General features: G+C 46.0%; 1 protein-coding gene across 1 annotated transcript; it reads right to left on the minus strand.

The window, feature by feature from the left end:
* Positions 1 to 4,903: 4,903 nt before the first annotated feature.
* KLHL38 (kelch like family member 38) lies at positions 4,904 to 9,504 on the minus strand. Its single transcript, XM_030943629.1, has 3 exons — positions 8,155 to 9,504; positions 6,703 to 6,808; positions 4,904 to 5,190 (listed from the first exon to the last, which is right to left on the minus strand). The coding sequence occupies exons 1-3, from the start codon at positions 9,502 to 9,504 to the stop codon at positions 4,904 to 4,906; spliced, it is 1,743 nt and encodes a 580-aa protein (XP_030799489.1).
* Positions 9,505 to 15,018: the final 5,514 nt, after the last annotated feature.

A 15,018-nucleotide genomic window follows, 5' to 3' on the forward strand; every position in this document is an offset into this window, starting at 1 on the left:
TGGCCCAGGGCTGCTCGAGATGTGCTGCTGCTTGCTTTTCTGGGAAAGGGTTCTTGCAACATGAAAGAAGTGCAGGCAAACAGAGAGCTCTGGGGAGAGAAGTGACAGGCAGCAGCTGAAGCCAGTGGGTGACTTGCAGAGTGACAGAGCAGTTGGGCTCCTCGTTACCCTGCTACTATTTTGGAAACATCAATAAACAGAAAAGGCCAGATCAATCTCTCAGGGCTCCAACACAAACCCTGAGGGGCCCTATGGACATTGGTGGCACCAGCAGCCTGAGACATCAGTATGTCTATAAGAACTCTGCTTCATTTGGACTGTGAGCAAACTCATCAAATTTAGCCACTGCAAACATCATTAGCAGTCCACTAATTAGCAGATCTCAGCTCCTTTGCAGGTGCAACCTTGCACTGAGGAATTCATGCTCATTGTGCCATGGAGAATATGACTTCTACCAGGGGAGCATTCAAGCTGCTGGAAAAAAGTATGGATGTTTATGTTTTTAAAAAGGGATTGTTTTTGCTGCTGTCAATTATTAATGGCTCTCAGGTCAGGCTAAGGAACAATGCCAGGGATAAATTACCCTGTATGCTATTCATATATGCTCTACCCAATTGTTTCCTTCTCAGCTAGAGGATTCACCTCGCAATGAACTCCTTGGCATTTGGAAAAAGAGGACTGACAAAGAAATGAACTTGGTGTGCCCATTTATTTATGCATTGACATCTTTCCTACTTTGTCAGGTGTGTTTAATCAGAAAGAAGCAGGAAATGCATTATAATTATAAACATATTACTGCAGAAGAAGAAGGCTGCCCTTGGAAAGGACTGCATTGTTTGATAAATGGTTACAGTGAAAAAACACAGGCTTAACCTACGACACTTTGCTGAGATCAAAGCAAAGTTGCTGCCACAGGCTCCCTGTGCAGCAGGACTCAGCTCTGGGTTTGCAGCAAGGCAAGGGGAAGGAAGTTGAAAAGAAAATGCAATCTCCTCCCTTCCTTTTCTTTTTTTGCCTGAAACTTTTCCCCTAGTACTAAAAAAAATAAAATAAAAATGACTCAACCATTAAATATTTGCTGTTAAAATTAATAGAATTAGTGAAGAACCCAGCTGTGAACACAATAACCAGGGTCATGTCCAAAGCCCCTTGTTGAAGCCATGGAGAGACATTGTTTTTGACAGGTTCTGACTTGGGATCCTGATGAGCCAAAGCAAAGATGGAGTTAGGGAATAACCCTGGGAGATTCTGGATGTCCTCCAGTCTTTCCACGTGATCTTGCCCAAACTTGAAAACATTCCTTAACAGCTGAACCCCAGTCAGTATTGTGCTGCTGCTGTGAAAAGCAAAATCCTCCTGGGCTCTGAGACCAGGAATGCTGTAGGTAAGATGCAGAAAGGGTTTATTGCCCTTCTCAGCACTGCAAGGCTGAGCCACAGCCCTGCACTTAAATAAATATAAAAACCACCAACAGACAAACTGAAAATTGTCCAGAGGAGTGCAACAAAAATGATCAGAGGTCTAGAAAACATGACTTATGAGGAAAGATTGAAAGGGCTGGGTTTGTTTAGTCTACAGACTTTGAAACATTCTAATAAACTCTAAAGATGTAAAAAATATACAGCATCAAAAAGGGGTAATCAATCGCTCTTCATCTCTGTGGCAGAAGGTACAGCACAAAGAAGATAGTATTAAAAGCTCTGAGGCCAAAACACCTCAAGTATGTTACTTGGGGAGGGATCAGAGCATCTCATGGCAGATTTTCAGTGTTTTGGACAAGTACCATGAGGAACTGGGTAACTCACTATCCCATGGAACAGACTGGTTTCAGCCATGTGGTGCTATGGTTTCCGTGATCTAGTGACTGTGTCAGGGCACCTGAGGACAAGGCCTTGGAGATTATGAACTTTTAGAGCACACCCTTATTTGAAAAAATGTGGCAGGTGCTCAACCTTTCTAGAAGTTGCAAGAAGAAATCTTTTTAAAAAGCCTCTTTTCCATGACTTCCATGGTTATTAAATGAAGAGCAACAAGTTCCCACCTTTTCATGGGGCCATCATTGCATTGTGAAGAACCTTGCTGCTCTCCCATGGGGGATTCCTATCTAGGTGAGTACTCAAATGCCTGAATATTTAGATGATCAGACCTCTGAAAAAGCATGTAAAAGTGCATCAGGTGGTGACAGCCTTGCAGATCCTGCTCCAAAAAGTCCACTCCTGACAATGGAGAATGAGGCACCTTGGCCAGCCCTTGCTAGGAGTGCTTTTACAACTGTAGAGCAGTGAGGATGGTATTAGGTACTGGTCCAGGTGGTGCTCAGCATCTGATTAGAAAGGCAACATCCCTTCTCTCCAGAGCTGAGTATCCCATCCTGGAGCTGTGTGTGCTGCTCTCCACCTGTGACTGAGGAACTTTACTATCCCTTGTCTGTCTTGGAAAGGCTCAACACTGTGTTCTGATTTCAACCCCACTTCTTCAAAGGGCCCCAAAAGTTTTGTCAGAGTCTGCATCAAAACTCACCACAAGACAAAAGCCTATTAAGAAACCAGGTTTTGAATTTAATGCTCAGCAATCCCAAATTCCTTGAATTATGGGCATGAGGTGAGAGGTTTGTGAAGAAAAGGAGCACCAGGTTGCAGCCAGAGCAGAGCTGGCCATAGCCCTTGGCATCTCCAAGGACCTGGGGGTCAAGTGAGGGCTCCCCAAGAGGTGGGGGAAAGATGCTGTGCTCAATCCTGCCACAACCCTGCCTCTTTTTGGCACTCCCCATTTCCTGCCCCGCTATGCAAGGTACTGCTTGGTCTCACATGAACACAGAGAAAATCACTAGTTATATGATACTGGAATTACAAAAAAATCCATTTGCTTCTAAGCGTAAACCTATGACTGAGGCAATGGTTTGCAAACATGGGATTATGGCCCCAAGTCAACGTTTTTTCCCTCAGTTCTGGGTACAGTCATGAGCCTGGCAGGAATATGTGTCAGCTAAAATGCATGGCAGCAACTGGCGTCTCCTGGAGTTTGGAGATGAGTGGGGTCACAACAGGATGGAGTTTGGGAAGGCAGCACTGCAGGGTTAGGAATAAACATTTCCCTGGGGCCGACTTTCCATAATTGGCCATGACAAGGCTTCTTTCTCCAGAGAGCTGGAGCTGGTCTGTGAGGAAACAGGATGAATCACTGCTCCAGCTCAGTTTGGCAAATGCCATGATTTCGTTCTGCTCTGCACAGGGAGGAGATGATGATATAGACTGAAAGACAGAAGAGAAATCTAGCCAAAGGCTTCTGAGCTGGGAGAGGAGTTTGAGTTCCCACTCATTTTTCACAGGTTTACTCAGGCCCTTAGAAGGAAACCCTGGCAATAACCACTGGTGCAAAAACCAACAAAGGGAGGGAACAATGGGGACTCCTGAACACAGAGCTCATGCAAACAATAAAAGCCCTTTTATTTTCCATTGTTAAACCAGCAGTTGATACTAAATACTTTCTTCCAGCCCTCTACTCTGTTAACTATTTCTGTCACTCTTCTGTGCAATTTATGGGAGGGGAGCTTATTGTCTGGAGCTGGTTTTCTGCAACGTGGTGGTGACCACATAGCTGTGTAGCCTTTTGTGAAGAGGAAGGTTGAGCATGGTTTCCCTCATGCCATCCTGTAGCCTCTGAAAAGTTCCATTTTTTTTCAAATATGAAGAAAAAGGGGTGCTGTTTCTGCCAGCCTTTCTCTGGATAGTGGTCATTTGTAAAGTTCCTTGCTATCTCAGCAATCTTACCAAGCCCAGTGACCTAACAGCAGTTCACAGCCTGTTCAGTGTCTGATGATTAATCCCCTCCCTTTCAAAGTATGCACTTAGCGGCAGAACCCCACGAAAATATTGGTGGAGCAGAGCTGTTTTGCCAAGCGGCAGATTTAGACTTGCTCTTCTTGGAAAGCTGGCTTCCTGTCACTGGCTTGGTCTCATGGGCTTTTTTCCAGTGGTTTGGAGAGAGGAAAAAGGGAAAAAGGAATTGTTCCTCCCAAATACCTCTTCTCTTTTACATCCCCTTTCCTCTATGTGTCCTCTCTGCTATTCTACATTTCAGGAACTCCATCAGCCAAAGTCATCCTAACTAACTCCACTGCTATTCCTCATGCCAAAGGAGAAGAAAGTTCCCTGCAAAACAGGATCCCTTGAAAAAGAAGGTGCAGACAATTTTAATTTCCATCCCGTCTTCTCCTGATTCTTCAGAGGGCAGGCAGATGGAACAAAATTCTTCCCTCACTGTGGAAGAGTGTTAGCTCAGAAAAGTCAAATCTGCTTCTTGTTGCAATATGAGAGTTCAGATCAAGCATCAGTCTTTTGCCAATTTCTAATTAGCTGATAGGAACATTAAAATTTTATTTCTTATGAGCTGACTACCACAGTGAACTCAGGCATCTGCTCCTGGGCTGGCTACAAGACTGGAGCTTGGAGCTTCCTATTCTAGACACTGCCACCACTGGAAATGGAAAGCTTGGTCAGCAATGAGCAGCACAGGGCTGGGGCAGGCAGCTGAGTTTTCCTGACAGCAAAGATCTTACTTTCCCTGGAGATAGCAGCATCCCCCTTCACTTCTAAAGCCTGTACAAACACAAATCCAACACTGGGTTCTTAGCCAGTATCTTTCTCCTGTTTCCTCTTGAGATGCTGGGTAAGGCCTCCAGACTGGACTCAGCAGCACCACATGCAGTATCAGCCAGGTGAACACAGTGTGAGCAAAGCTCATGGCCTTTCTGGCACAGGGTCTGGAAGGACTAACACAGCTGGTGCCTTCAGGGTCAGGACTTTTGTGACCCCAGGAAGATTCCCCATGTGCTCTCTGCAGAGTGAGGTGGGCTCTTTCTGGGAAGAAAAGCACAAAATATCAAGGAAGTACCAAGAGTTGTTTAGAGAAGGTTATAACAGGGGACACACTGGAGTGTCAGGCACCCATGGTCAAAGAGTTTGTGCGGCAGTTTTCCCTGTGGTGTCCATGTGTCAGTCTCTGGATCATAGCAGTCCAAGGAATCCAGGTCCTTGATGGCATTGTCTGAGGTGAGACATCGTCCTCCTGTGACATACAGCTTGTTCTTGATGACAGTGGCCCCATGATGCATTCGTCTGTCCTTCATGTCTGCACATTTAACAAACTTGTTGCCTTTTGTATCATAAGCAATTATTCTCCGGGTGTACCCTGAAGGCAAAGCCAGAGGTGGAAGAGACAGATGGGAATTAAACACTTATGGCCAGAAGAAGGAATAATAATGATATATTTCATGCTGGTCTTCAATAAAACATATTATAGTAGTACATAATTTGGCAGAATTAAGATAGCTAAACTAAGAAGTGATGATGTGTCACAGGAATGCCTGACTGTCTATCTTCCTTTCCTGTCTATCCTCATCCTGTCTCGCAGCACCTTGGCAGCCAAGGCTTGATGAGCACCATAAAGTTCACCCATCAGGCAACCAATCTATCAAACAGAGTTGGGGCTTGCAGTTACCTGCACATGCCTTCAAACATCTGAAAATATTTCTTTTTACCAAACAGACTCTTAGAGCTTCACTTGGAAATACAGGAACCAGTGGCACATGGGATGGACCTTGTTGGGTTGGAGTTGTAGCTGCCTGCTGACTGGAGCTGGGTATGCAACAGCATGGTGCCACCAGTGCTCACTGCGCTCCTGAAGCCCTCAGCACCACATCTGTGCTGCCACCATGCCAGTGAGCCAGTAGACAGCTCTTTCTCTGAGGTTTGATATAACCTCGTATCAGCTGAGAGGCCAGCGCTGGTGAGAGGGCCACTGCCCTGGAGCAGTGGAGGTGTGGAAGCCTGGTACCCAGCAGGACCTTGCCTATGTAGAAAAACATGAGTGTGGTCTGAGGTAAAGGCAATCTTCCTGATAGGAGCATGATAGTCTTGGACCTTTGGACTCAGCCCTCCCCTCTTCTCACTGCAAAGGATAGCAGTGGCCTCTCCCTGTGGGGTGACATCACCTTGAAGTCCTGTGCAGTTTGGGTTCAATCCTCTGCTTTGCTAAAGACACCATTTGTCTCATTTTTCCTTAAAAAATTCAACACATGCTTTGTCCTGGCACTCTGCGGTCAGGGAAGAGGCATTAAAGACTGTAGAGAGCCCATCAATCGACATGATACACCCAACTGCCACAGGCAGAGGCTGGTCCTCAGGTTGAAAAAGACACAGAGAAGTTTGCTCTGTCCAAGTGTTTCACACTCCTTTTGGGATATTTCACAGTTAACACCAGGAGGCAGCTAAAAGACCACTCAGCACCTCATAGACCTACAGCCCACCCATCCTGGCAAGCCCTCCACGGCCTTGTGGTAACCCTGCTTTCCATTCTTCCAAGTGGAGCAGACAGGGAGGACCAGGCTGCAAGTCAGGAGGGGATGGTCAGGACCCCCATGCTCCTGGCTTCCTCCCAAGAGCAGTAACTTCCACTGGCTTTTCTTCAGTTTTCTCCACCCAGGTACTGCCACTTGGGGTAAGAAAGTGCCTCATGGAGAATTTATCTCCACTTCAATTGCTATGAGGTTCCAGAAGAGAAGTATATGGAGGGTGGGCACACTCCTCCTTTCCTTCCCAAGACCCAGGTGCTTTTTGAGGGAGCACCTCAAACAGAAAGGCTGAGAAAACCCACAGGATCTGGGCAGGCGAAGGGAGAGGAAAGGTGAAACAGAGCCCTTACCACCTACGATGATAATCTGATCTCCAATCACAACAGCTGGTGCACAGACATTCTTCACTACTCTGGTCTCCATACGAAACCATGTATTCCTGGAGACATGGTAAACCTGGCAAAAAAATAAAGATATTCACACAGCTGTTTATCTTTCATTTTAACTAACATCCGTAATTACAGAGAAACTTCTGGGTTTTATTTTGCCCTAATAAATACAATCCTCTGGCTCAAACTGCTGGAAATCTGAGAATGTAGCCACTTTTTTTTCCTAATATGTCCCCTTGGAAAGCATTTTGGATCCCCAAGATTATCTGCTGAGGAGATGCTAGCACTGAAGCAGTGTATCTGCCATATGAAAGCTTCTTGCATGGCTGTTAAATCACTGTAACTAGTTCTCCCAAAGGGCAAGCTGATTCATTTCATTTTCCAGTTATCCTGTGTATTCCTTATTAGCCTTAGCAATTGCCTGGGCAAACAAACCTCAGCTTCAGCTAGCTCTGCTGGCAGCCACTGTGTTTGCCCAGCTGCTATGTATATGCTAGTGACTGGTATGCACTCAGACTGGCAAAGGGACTTAGAGTGGTATCTAAGTCATCGATTTATGTGAGAAAAAGAGCTGTTGCCAGATGATGATCATTCAATAATCTGCATCTGGGTGACACAAACTTTTATGTCGTGTTATCTGATTCTTAATATAGCAAATATCACCAGGGCATCTCCCCACTAACTGATAAATACATTTCCTTCCCCCTGATAATGAAGTACCGTTATAAAGCATTGCTCATGCCCTAGTTGCCATCTTAGCTTAATGATCCTTCTTAAAGTACCTTGAACAGTCAAAAACACTCATGGGAAAGAAACATTTCAATGTTGCTAAAGCTTCAAATCTGATAAGTAAAAATGTAATGTATTTTTTCCTCCTGATAGAGTGTAACGGCTGAAAGCAGGCAGAGAGCCAGCAACATGTGGCAGGAGCCCCATTTTTAACACAGCTGTTTATCCCAAATGACTGTCAGTTTAAGTTCTGGCCCTTTGATGAGTGAGCATCTAATCGCTCTAACGATTGCGAGTGTTTGCGTTTGCTGTGAGCGAGCAGGTGCAGGCTGAGACCCCGCTCAGCGCCAAGTGCAAGCACTGATTTTGGTGAGATTGGCATGGAGCCAGGCAGGGGGAGCTGCTGCTGCCTGCCATGGCATCACCTGTGGCAGCCCTGGCTCTGGGGCCCACCGGTGGCACGGCTGACTGACACCCAAAGCAGCGCCTCTGGGGCTGCTGCCTGAAAAACATTCAGAAGGGGAAAATGGAAGAGCTGCAATTCTCCTTGAGGCCATCAACTCATCCTGCCTCTTGCTGCAACACACAGGGACGTTTTTTGAGTGGTTTGATTTCCTCATGAAGGTGATGGACTGCTGAATAGCTTAGAAGAAATTGCCTACGACAAGCAGGACTGACCATTACCTGGATAAGCCGAACAGGGTTTTGCATTATATCTTCTCCCCCAAAGAGGTAAACCCTCTGATCTTTGGCAGCAACAGCAGGGTGAAGGACAGCAACAGGCATGTTTGCCATGCTCTCACAGATGTTGTAGACACTATCATATCTTTCCACAGAATTCAGGATTTCCTGGTTTTCACCAATTCCACCAAATGATAAAATATAATTTTTATATGCCAGGCTTCTGTGGGAGTAACGAGGAACTAGCATGTGCTCAATCAACCTCCACTGATTGAGTTTGAGGGAATAAATGTAAATATTACCACTGACCAGACTTTTCTTATTGCTAACAGGCATCCCTCCGAGCACAAAAACATTGCTGTGTAAACTCACTGCAGAGGCTTTGTAGAGGCGCATGGGAAGTTTGGCCAGGCTCAGCCATTGGTTTGTCTTCTCATCATACAGCAGGACATCCCTCGTTGTCTGCTGGCTGTCCTTCCTGCCACCGATGATGATGAGGAACTCTTGGTTGGAGTACCTGCGCGGAACATGCACCATGGGTTTGATGTCAGGTGTGTTGGTGCTGTACAAGGAAAACATCTGTCTCCGGGCTGACTCCAGGATGCTCCTGCAAGTGGGTGAGGCCTGAATGAGTGAGTCATTAGCAATGAAATGGAAGAGGAAGGTTGGATGGACGTACTGAAGTCGGACCTTCTTGAACAACTCTTGGATGTAGCCTTGTCGTGCCTGGAGGTCGTGCCGGATCCAGACCATCAGTGCCTCAAAGACCTGCTCCTCCTCCCCACAGAGTTCATCATCCCCAAGGTAATCAATGAGCTCTGTGGGACAGAGGTCCTTCAGGTCCTCAGAAGAGGCCACCACAGGAAAACATTTCAAAGCCATAGCCTTGGCTTTCTTATTCAGGCTTTGGCAGTTCAAGATTTTTGCCAGTCTGGTCATGCTCAGACAGTTGTCAGGGGTCAGCTTGTCCTGGAGGTAGGTAGAGCAGGCCTCAAACAGCTTAGTGTACTGCAGCATGGATGCAGCCTCCAAGAGGCACAAGACATTCTCAGTGGATATGAGAATCTCCCCAGTGTAAACATAAAGGATAATCTGATCCAAAATATCGGCGTCGATGCCCCTTAGAATGACTTTAGGCTGGTGACTCTCCCTGAAGTTGTTACAGAACATTGCCTTGAAGTATGGGCTGCTGGAAGCCAGCACATTTCGGTGACAGGGGATTTCAAAGCCCCCGGAGCAGAGGGTAACATCGGTCAGCATTCTGCTCTGCCGCAGAGCATTCAGCTGCCTCAGCAGTTCAGAGGAGAAGTCCTGGTCTTTGAAGAGAAACTCTTCAGTGGATCCCTCTTCCATAGCAAAATATGAGAGAGATGAATTCTGGACTTGGCAGAAAAAAACCCCAAATTCTTAGCAGCTTTTATTGAAAAATCCAGCTCCAAGGGAACAAATCAGGACTTTGATGTTGCTGTAAATATCCGTTCACTATTACACATAAAAATGGAACATGGTTTAAGCACAGTGGGAAAATAATGAAGAAGCCAAAAGGTCGCTAAGACCCTTTAAAACCTTCATAAAGTTATCAGATAGGTTGCAAGTCTGAGGTCAGCACTGCTTGTGTCGTTGGCAAGAAGCAAAAGCACTGAAGTTATCTCACTGATTTTGGATTAAAGCTGGAGGGCTGAAGCAATTGGTTTGTCCATTTCCATCATGTTGAATAAACGCACTTAGACATTTATTCATGATTTTAAAGTATTAGCAGTTTAGTAGCTTGTGCCTCTTTCCTCTAGAGTTAGTCACTCCCAAAGAATGCAAATCTGGCAGAGCTGAACTCTGCAGCAGGACGAACAGAACCCTAGAGGCTGGAAATCTGCATTAAAAGTTATTTATTAACTCTGCTTAGCTGTGGTTTTTTATGTTAATCAGACACACAATGACTAAATTAAGTGCCAGCCAGAACAATATGATGAATATCTACGGTCATGGCTTAACTGCTCAACCTGCAGTGGAACCGAAGGGTAGAAACGTTTACCTTCTGCTGTCCTCCACTGCATGCACTTACTCTCTGTCGTTTATTCTCTGCTGAGTTTTTCCACAGCTAGAGCCTGGGCAAAAACCTATGAACCCACGGGAGGTTTCTTTCGGTAGGTAGGTGATTCATAGAGGGTGGTTTCTGGCCGTGTTTGTGCCGCTGCCGGGTGCGCAGGAGCGGCGGGCGCGGGCATTGTGTACATTCCTGCGCTAAGAATAGCGCGCAGCGCCCCGCGCTCTTATCGCATGTGACGCCGCCGCTGCCTTTTGCAATGACCTGGCTGCTTCTGAGCATGCCCGGGTGGTGTTTTTCTGGCAAATGTTTACATATAATAAATAGACACGGAGAGGAAAGTTCACTTATAAAAGTCCTGGCTGTCCGTTTGGAAACAGTGGCAGGGCGCTGTCCTGAAGTGCCTGGGAACTGGAGAAGCCTGTAAACAGTCTGCAATGCCTCGCACTACGCTGTCACCGGCGTTCCATGGGGAAAGGCGGAGAGGGAAGGGCTTCCAGGGACTCCGGTGGGATGGACCGTGTCTCCGCCCTATGGAGAGATCTGGGGAGCATCAGCCTCTTGCAGTGTGGTGGGAGATGCTGATGCACTGGGACCCCTCCATCCAGCGCTGCTCCAAGGTGGGCAGGGGAAGCCCAGCTACCTTCACTAAGCAGAAAGTGAAGTTCACTCTTGGAGCAGTTTATCTTTATGATGCTGCTTGATATTTCATATAGGAAACACTGGGTTGTGGCCTTTTGTCTAAGGACTTCAGCTCTCTGAAACCCCTGGCAAAGAACTCAGATGGCTTGAGGAAGCTCAGTGTTACAGGTGGGAGGACTGGAGCAGGTTGCTGCAGTGAGTAGCGAGCTGGAAACCAAGATTCCAGAGTGGCAATTCCCAGGGTGGCACAGGGCTCCCCAGGTCACACACCTTGGTGGGGTCCCTCACTGCAGATGGCTGCACGTGGACAAGCTAAGCTCCTTTTGCAGGCAGTGAGGTCTAGTCAATACAACTGAGTCTGACAAGTAATTCAGGTCACCAGTATGTGCAACCTGTATTTGGGCAGGGGAACAGCTCTCCAGGCACTGCAGGGAGTCCACAGGTGCTCAGCTGCCTCAATCACATGTAGGTGCCCATATTTAACACTCCCATGGTAGGCATCTATGATGATGAGCCTAAATCCATCCTCAGGGCTGGGATCATCCAAATGCCTTGTGCCAGGGGAGGATCCTCCAGAACCTCAGCTGGTGCCCTTTCAGGTCTTCAGCAGGTCAAGTGTGCTGTGTCCCAGCTCTATACCAAATTCCTGGGTGTTTCAAGAGAAAGAGAATTGGCTGCCCTTGCCTGGGTAAGTGGATTGGGCTCCTCATCTCTGCTGAGATTTCTCCCTTTGTTCTAGGGTGAGGTTGAATCCAAAATGCAGTTTCTAAACATCCCTCCAACAGGGAAACACAAGGTTAAAGCAAAAGTCCTTCTCATATTTTCAAGCTTATGTGTGAGTCATGCCTGCATTTAGTCACAGCGAGGCAGACGAGCAAAAATCCTTGGGAGCCACAGTGCCCTCATGTCAACTCCTGTGCCAGGCTGGTGTTTGCAGTCCTCCATGTGTTCTTGCCCCTGTGTCCATGGTGCAGCAGATCACAGGGATGTGGGCAACCTCTTGCTCTAAAAATGGCAGCTTTGCATCATGGGCATGCTGTACATGGCCTTTCTGACGTGGTGAAGTGCCTGAAGGCAATAAAACCCCTGAAGGCCCAGCCCCATATTTAAAGGCAGGGTGGAGTCAGGCTGGTGTAGCTTTTTGGGGGCTGCCCACACGGTCTGGGTGTGTGTATGAGGAGAGGTGAGGGAGGGCAAGAGCAGGAGCCACTGGACTTGACTCTTGCAGATGAGTCACTTTGAGGGTAAACATGGCAATCTACAGCCTTTTCCCTCTTCTCAAGTAAAGAAATGACCGAAGAATGATGTTGGGGTGCTGGGGAAAGTGTACCCTCCCTCCCTACTCCCTGCTGCCGCTAACTCACCAGCTGGACATGATCTTGCTATAAATATTTAGAGTGGCATTAAAAACCCAAAGGAGAATTTTTCTCTCTCCTTGTCCAGGGAACATTAGCTACCCAAACAAAACACCCTCTCGCTTTCTTTCTTGCTCTGTATGCATTTGCTCTTGTTGCAGTCCATTCTGATGATTGATGTAGCTTTATATCTCTCTGCTGGCTCCAACTCCTTGCTGCCTGTTTAGCTCTGCCTCTTCCTGGCAGTGGCTGTGGATTACTCTCTTAACCCTTTAAGAAAAAATAATGCTCTCTGACTTCATTAATGGCACTGGTTTATGGGGTTGGGGAAGGCTAGTGGGATGTTCTTGTGCTTCAGACATTGATAAATGTGACATTTATTTAGAAGATCCCAGGCTCGATGGCTTTGCACAGTTACGCAAACTCCTGCTCGCCCAGAGTACAGAGTGTGCTGTTTAAATAGATTATTGCTTTGGGGAGGGTAGTGATGCTCCTTGCTGAATCCCCACACAGGTCCCTGCCAATTTAGAGCCAGGGCTACTGAGCAATAAAGCTCCTGCTGTCTGCCTTACAACTCTCTTATTTTTTCCCAGAGATTATGGCTTCAGACACATGTACAACGAAGTGGGCACATCAGTGCTGCTTAGTTAGAGTTTTCTTTATAAATAGACTAGAAATCACTTTTCATGCCAAAGACAGTATGTCCTGTATGCCCCCCACTCTATGGAGGAGGGAGGGGAGGTGGGTTATGAGCCCTGCTGAGAGGGTAGAGCTGTTTCTGCTGTGGGACAGTCTAAATTGTCAGATAAAATCAGTTTTTAGTTGAGCTCTTGAGGCAAGTTTCTGGGGAGGTATGCTATTCACTGAACCAGACCTGAGTGGTCTTTCTTTTGGGAAGACAAAATTAGTGCATTACCATGAGAGTGAGATCTTGCACACATAATGGTCTTGTCTGAACACAAATGGGAAAGTGGCCTCAATCACAGGGTTTGTGACCCAGCAGCACCTTGAGATGTGATGCTGCAGGTGCCCCATAGCCCTTGATGGGCTGGAAGCTATTGGGGGCTATTAAAAACTGTGACTCTCTGTAATCGCTGCTGTAAAAACTCCATCTGTGGCCAATTTCTAGAAAATAGAAGCATCTACCAAAGAACAAACATGTTGTAACGCTGTATACTCATCCTGCTCCTTCTGCTCTTTCTCCTTAAGTGTTTGGGATCATTCAGTTTTGGAAATGTGGTGATTGAACCTTTGATCTGATCCAGAGCAGCTCTTCTTATGTTTTAATGCGATAGGATGATGAAATGTCATGCACTAAGCAACAGAGCGGAAAAAAAGCTGTAATCTGACCAGCCAGCAGACAGGTACACAGAGACTGCTGATGTCAGACAACTTCTAAAACTCATATACTGATCCTATTGCAATTCAGGTGAAAATGAACAAATATGGATAAAGAAAAAGGACTGCTCAAGACGTCTCTGTCTTGAGCTTATTCAGTGTTATGTGCACTGTCTCAATGACCACCAGCCCCCACAGTGATCAAGAGACAGATCATCCCTTTACCCAAATTTTCAGTCTAAACTGACAGGGGACAAAAAAAAGTATTCCTTATTATGGTCTTAATAAAACTGGGAGAGGGAAGAAAACCCAGGATTAACATTTCTCATTGTATAAAGAGACAATTACAGGGATCATAATTAATCAGATGCCATGGAGAGGATGGGAAGATGCCTCAAGCAGCAGCGGTGGCTGGTTGGGGTGGCAGCTCAGCCTAGCTGGGAGAACATCAGCTTGCTCAGGGACTTGTTCAGGTGAACTTTTGAAATCTTGAAGGATGCAAATTTCACAACCTCTCCAGACAACCTGCTTCCATATGTCTGATAGGAATTTCTTTTGCTGCAATTTGTAAATGCTGACTCTTGCCCACAGAAAAATCTGCTAACTTTCTTCTGCGGCTGCTACTTGCCAGTTATCTGATCTTCTTCCTATTCTTCTAAGTCCAGATATCCTTATGGTCTTTCTCTCTCATTCTTCTGTAACTATTATGTTATTAATTTTCTATTTAGCTGCTCAGCAAACATGTTTTCCCTGAGTCTTATTACCATGGCTACCATTCACATTGATATGATACTTAATACTGGGCTTGGTTCTGATTTTGTAGGCAAGGGCAACAGGCTACATCTATAGATACTGGTCTTGAACCCCCTGACCTAAACTTATAAAGGCATGGGGACAAGTTTTACAGCACAGAGTAACTTCCCAAGAGTCATTGTTTGCATTGTGTACAGATAGAGAGATACAGCATGTAATTCAATAATGACTTTGGCCCAGTACACGTGGGTGTGAAGATGTGTGGGCTCCTGGCTTGGTTTCAGGCCAATCTCTAATTAAAGAGTGAAAGATTAAGATGAAAGCAATTGCACTCTCTTTTAGTCATAATGACCTACTAGTGTTAATTAAAACAGTCTTCAGGCAAAAATAAATTTGGCTGCCAAAGTTATGTGCTTCACATTAAATAAGGACGTAGCTGGTTTAAAGAGTGCTGAGCTTCTAGAGGTTTCACAGAAACCACTCATACAGCTTTGGGCACTTTTGTTGGAATTTAAAAACAAATCCTTTGCCTAAACCAGCTACTTCACGTGTATTTCAGACTCCCACTGGCTTTTTCTTCAAACTACATCATTTGAGAATGGGTACCTTATCTTGGTGTGAGCATACAGTGTGCTGGAGGATAAAATATCACCCTATCATTGGACACCAAAGTATCTTCATCTATCTTTTCTATAGTCTCTGGTTACAGACCCATGGCAACAGCAACAAGAAGATACT

Source organism: Camarhynchus parvulus, chromosome 2 (assembly GCF_901933205.1).
Source record: "Camarhynchus parvulus chromosome 2, STF_HiC, whole genome shotgun sequence".
NCBI lineage: Eukaryota > Metazoa > Chordata > Aves > Passeriformes > Thraupidae > Camarhynchus > Camarhynchus parvulus.

Coding starts and splice junctions, on each gene's coding strand:
- KLHL38 (XM_030943629.1), bottom strand. CDS start 9,504: ATGGAAGAGGGATCCACTGAAGAGTTTCTCTTCAAAGACCAGGACTTC. Junction 6,809..8,154: donor ACCCTGTTCGGCTTATCCAG/GTAATGGTCAGT, acceptor TTTTTTTGCCAG/GTTTACCATGTCTCCAGGAA. Junction 5,191..6,702: donor TCAGATTATCATCGTAGGTG/GTAAGGGCTCTG, acceptor CTTTGCCTTCAG/GGTACACCCGGAGAATAATT.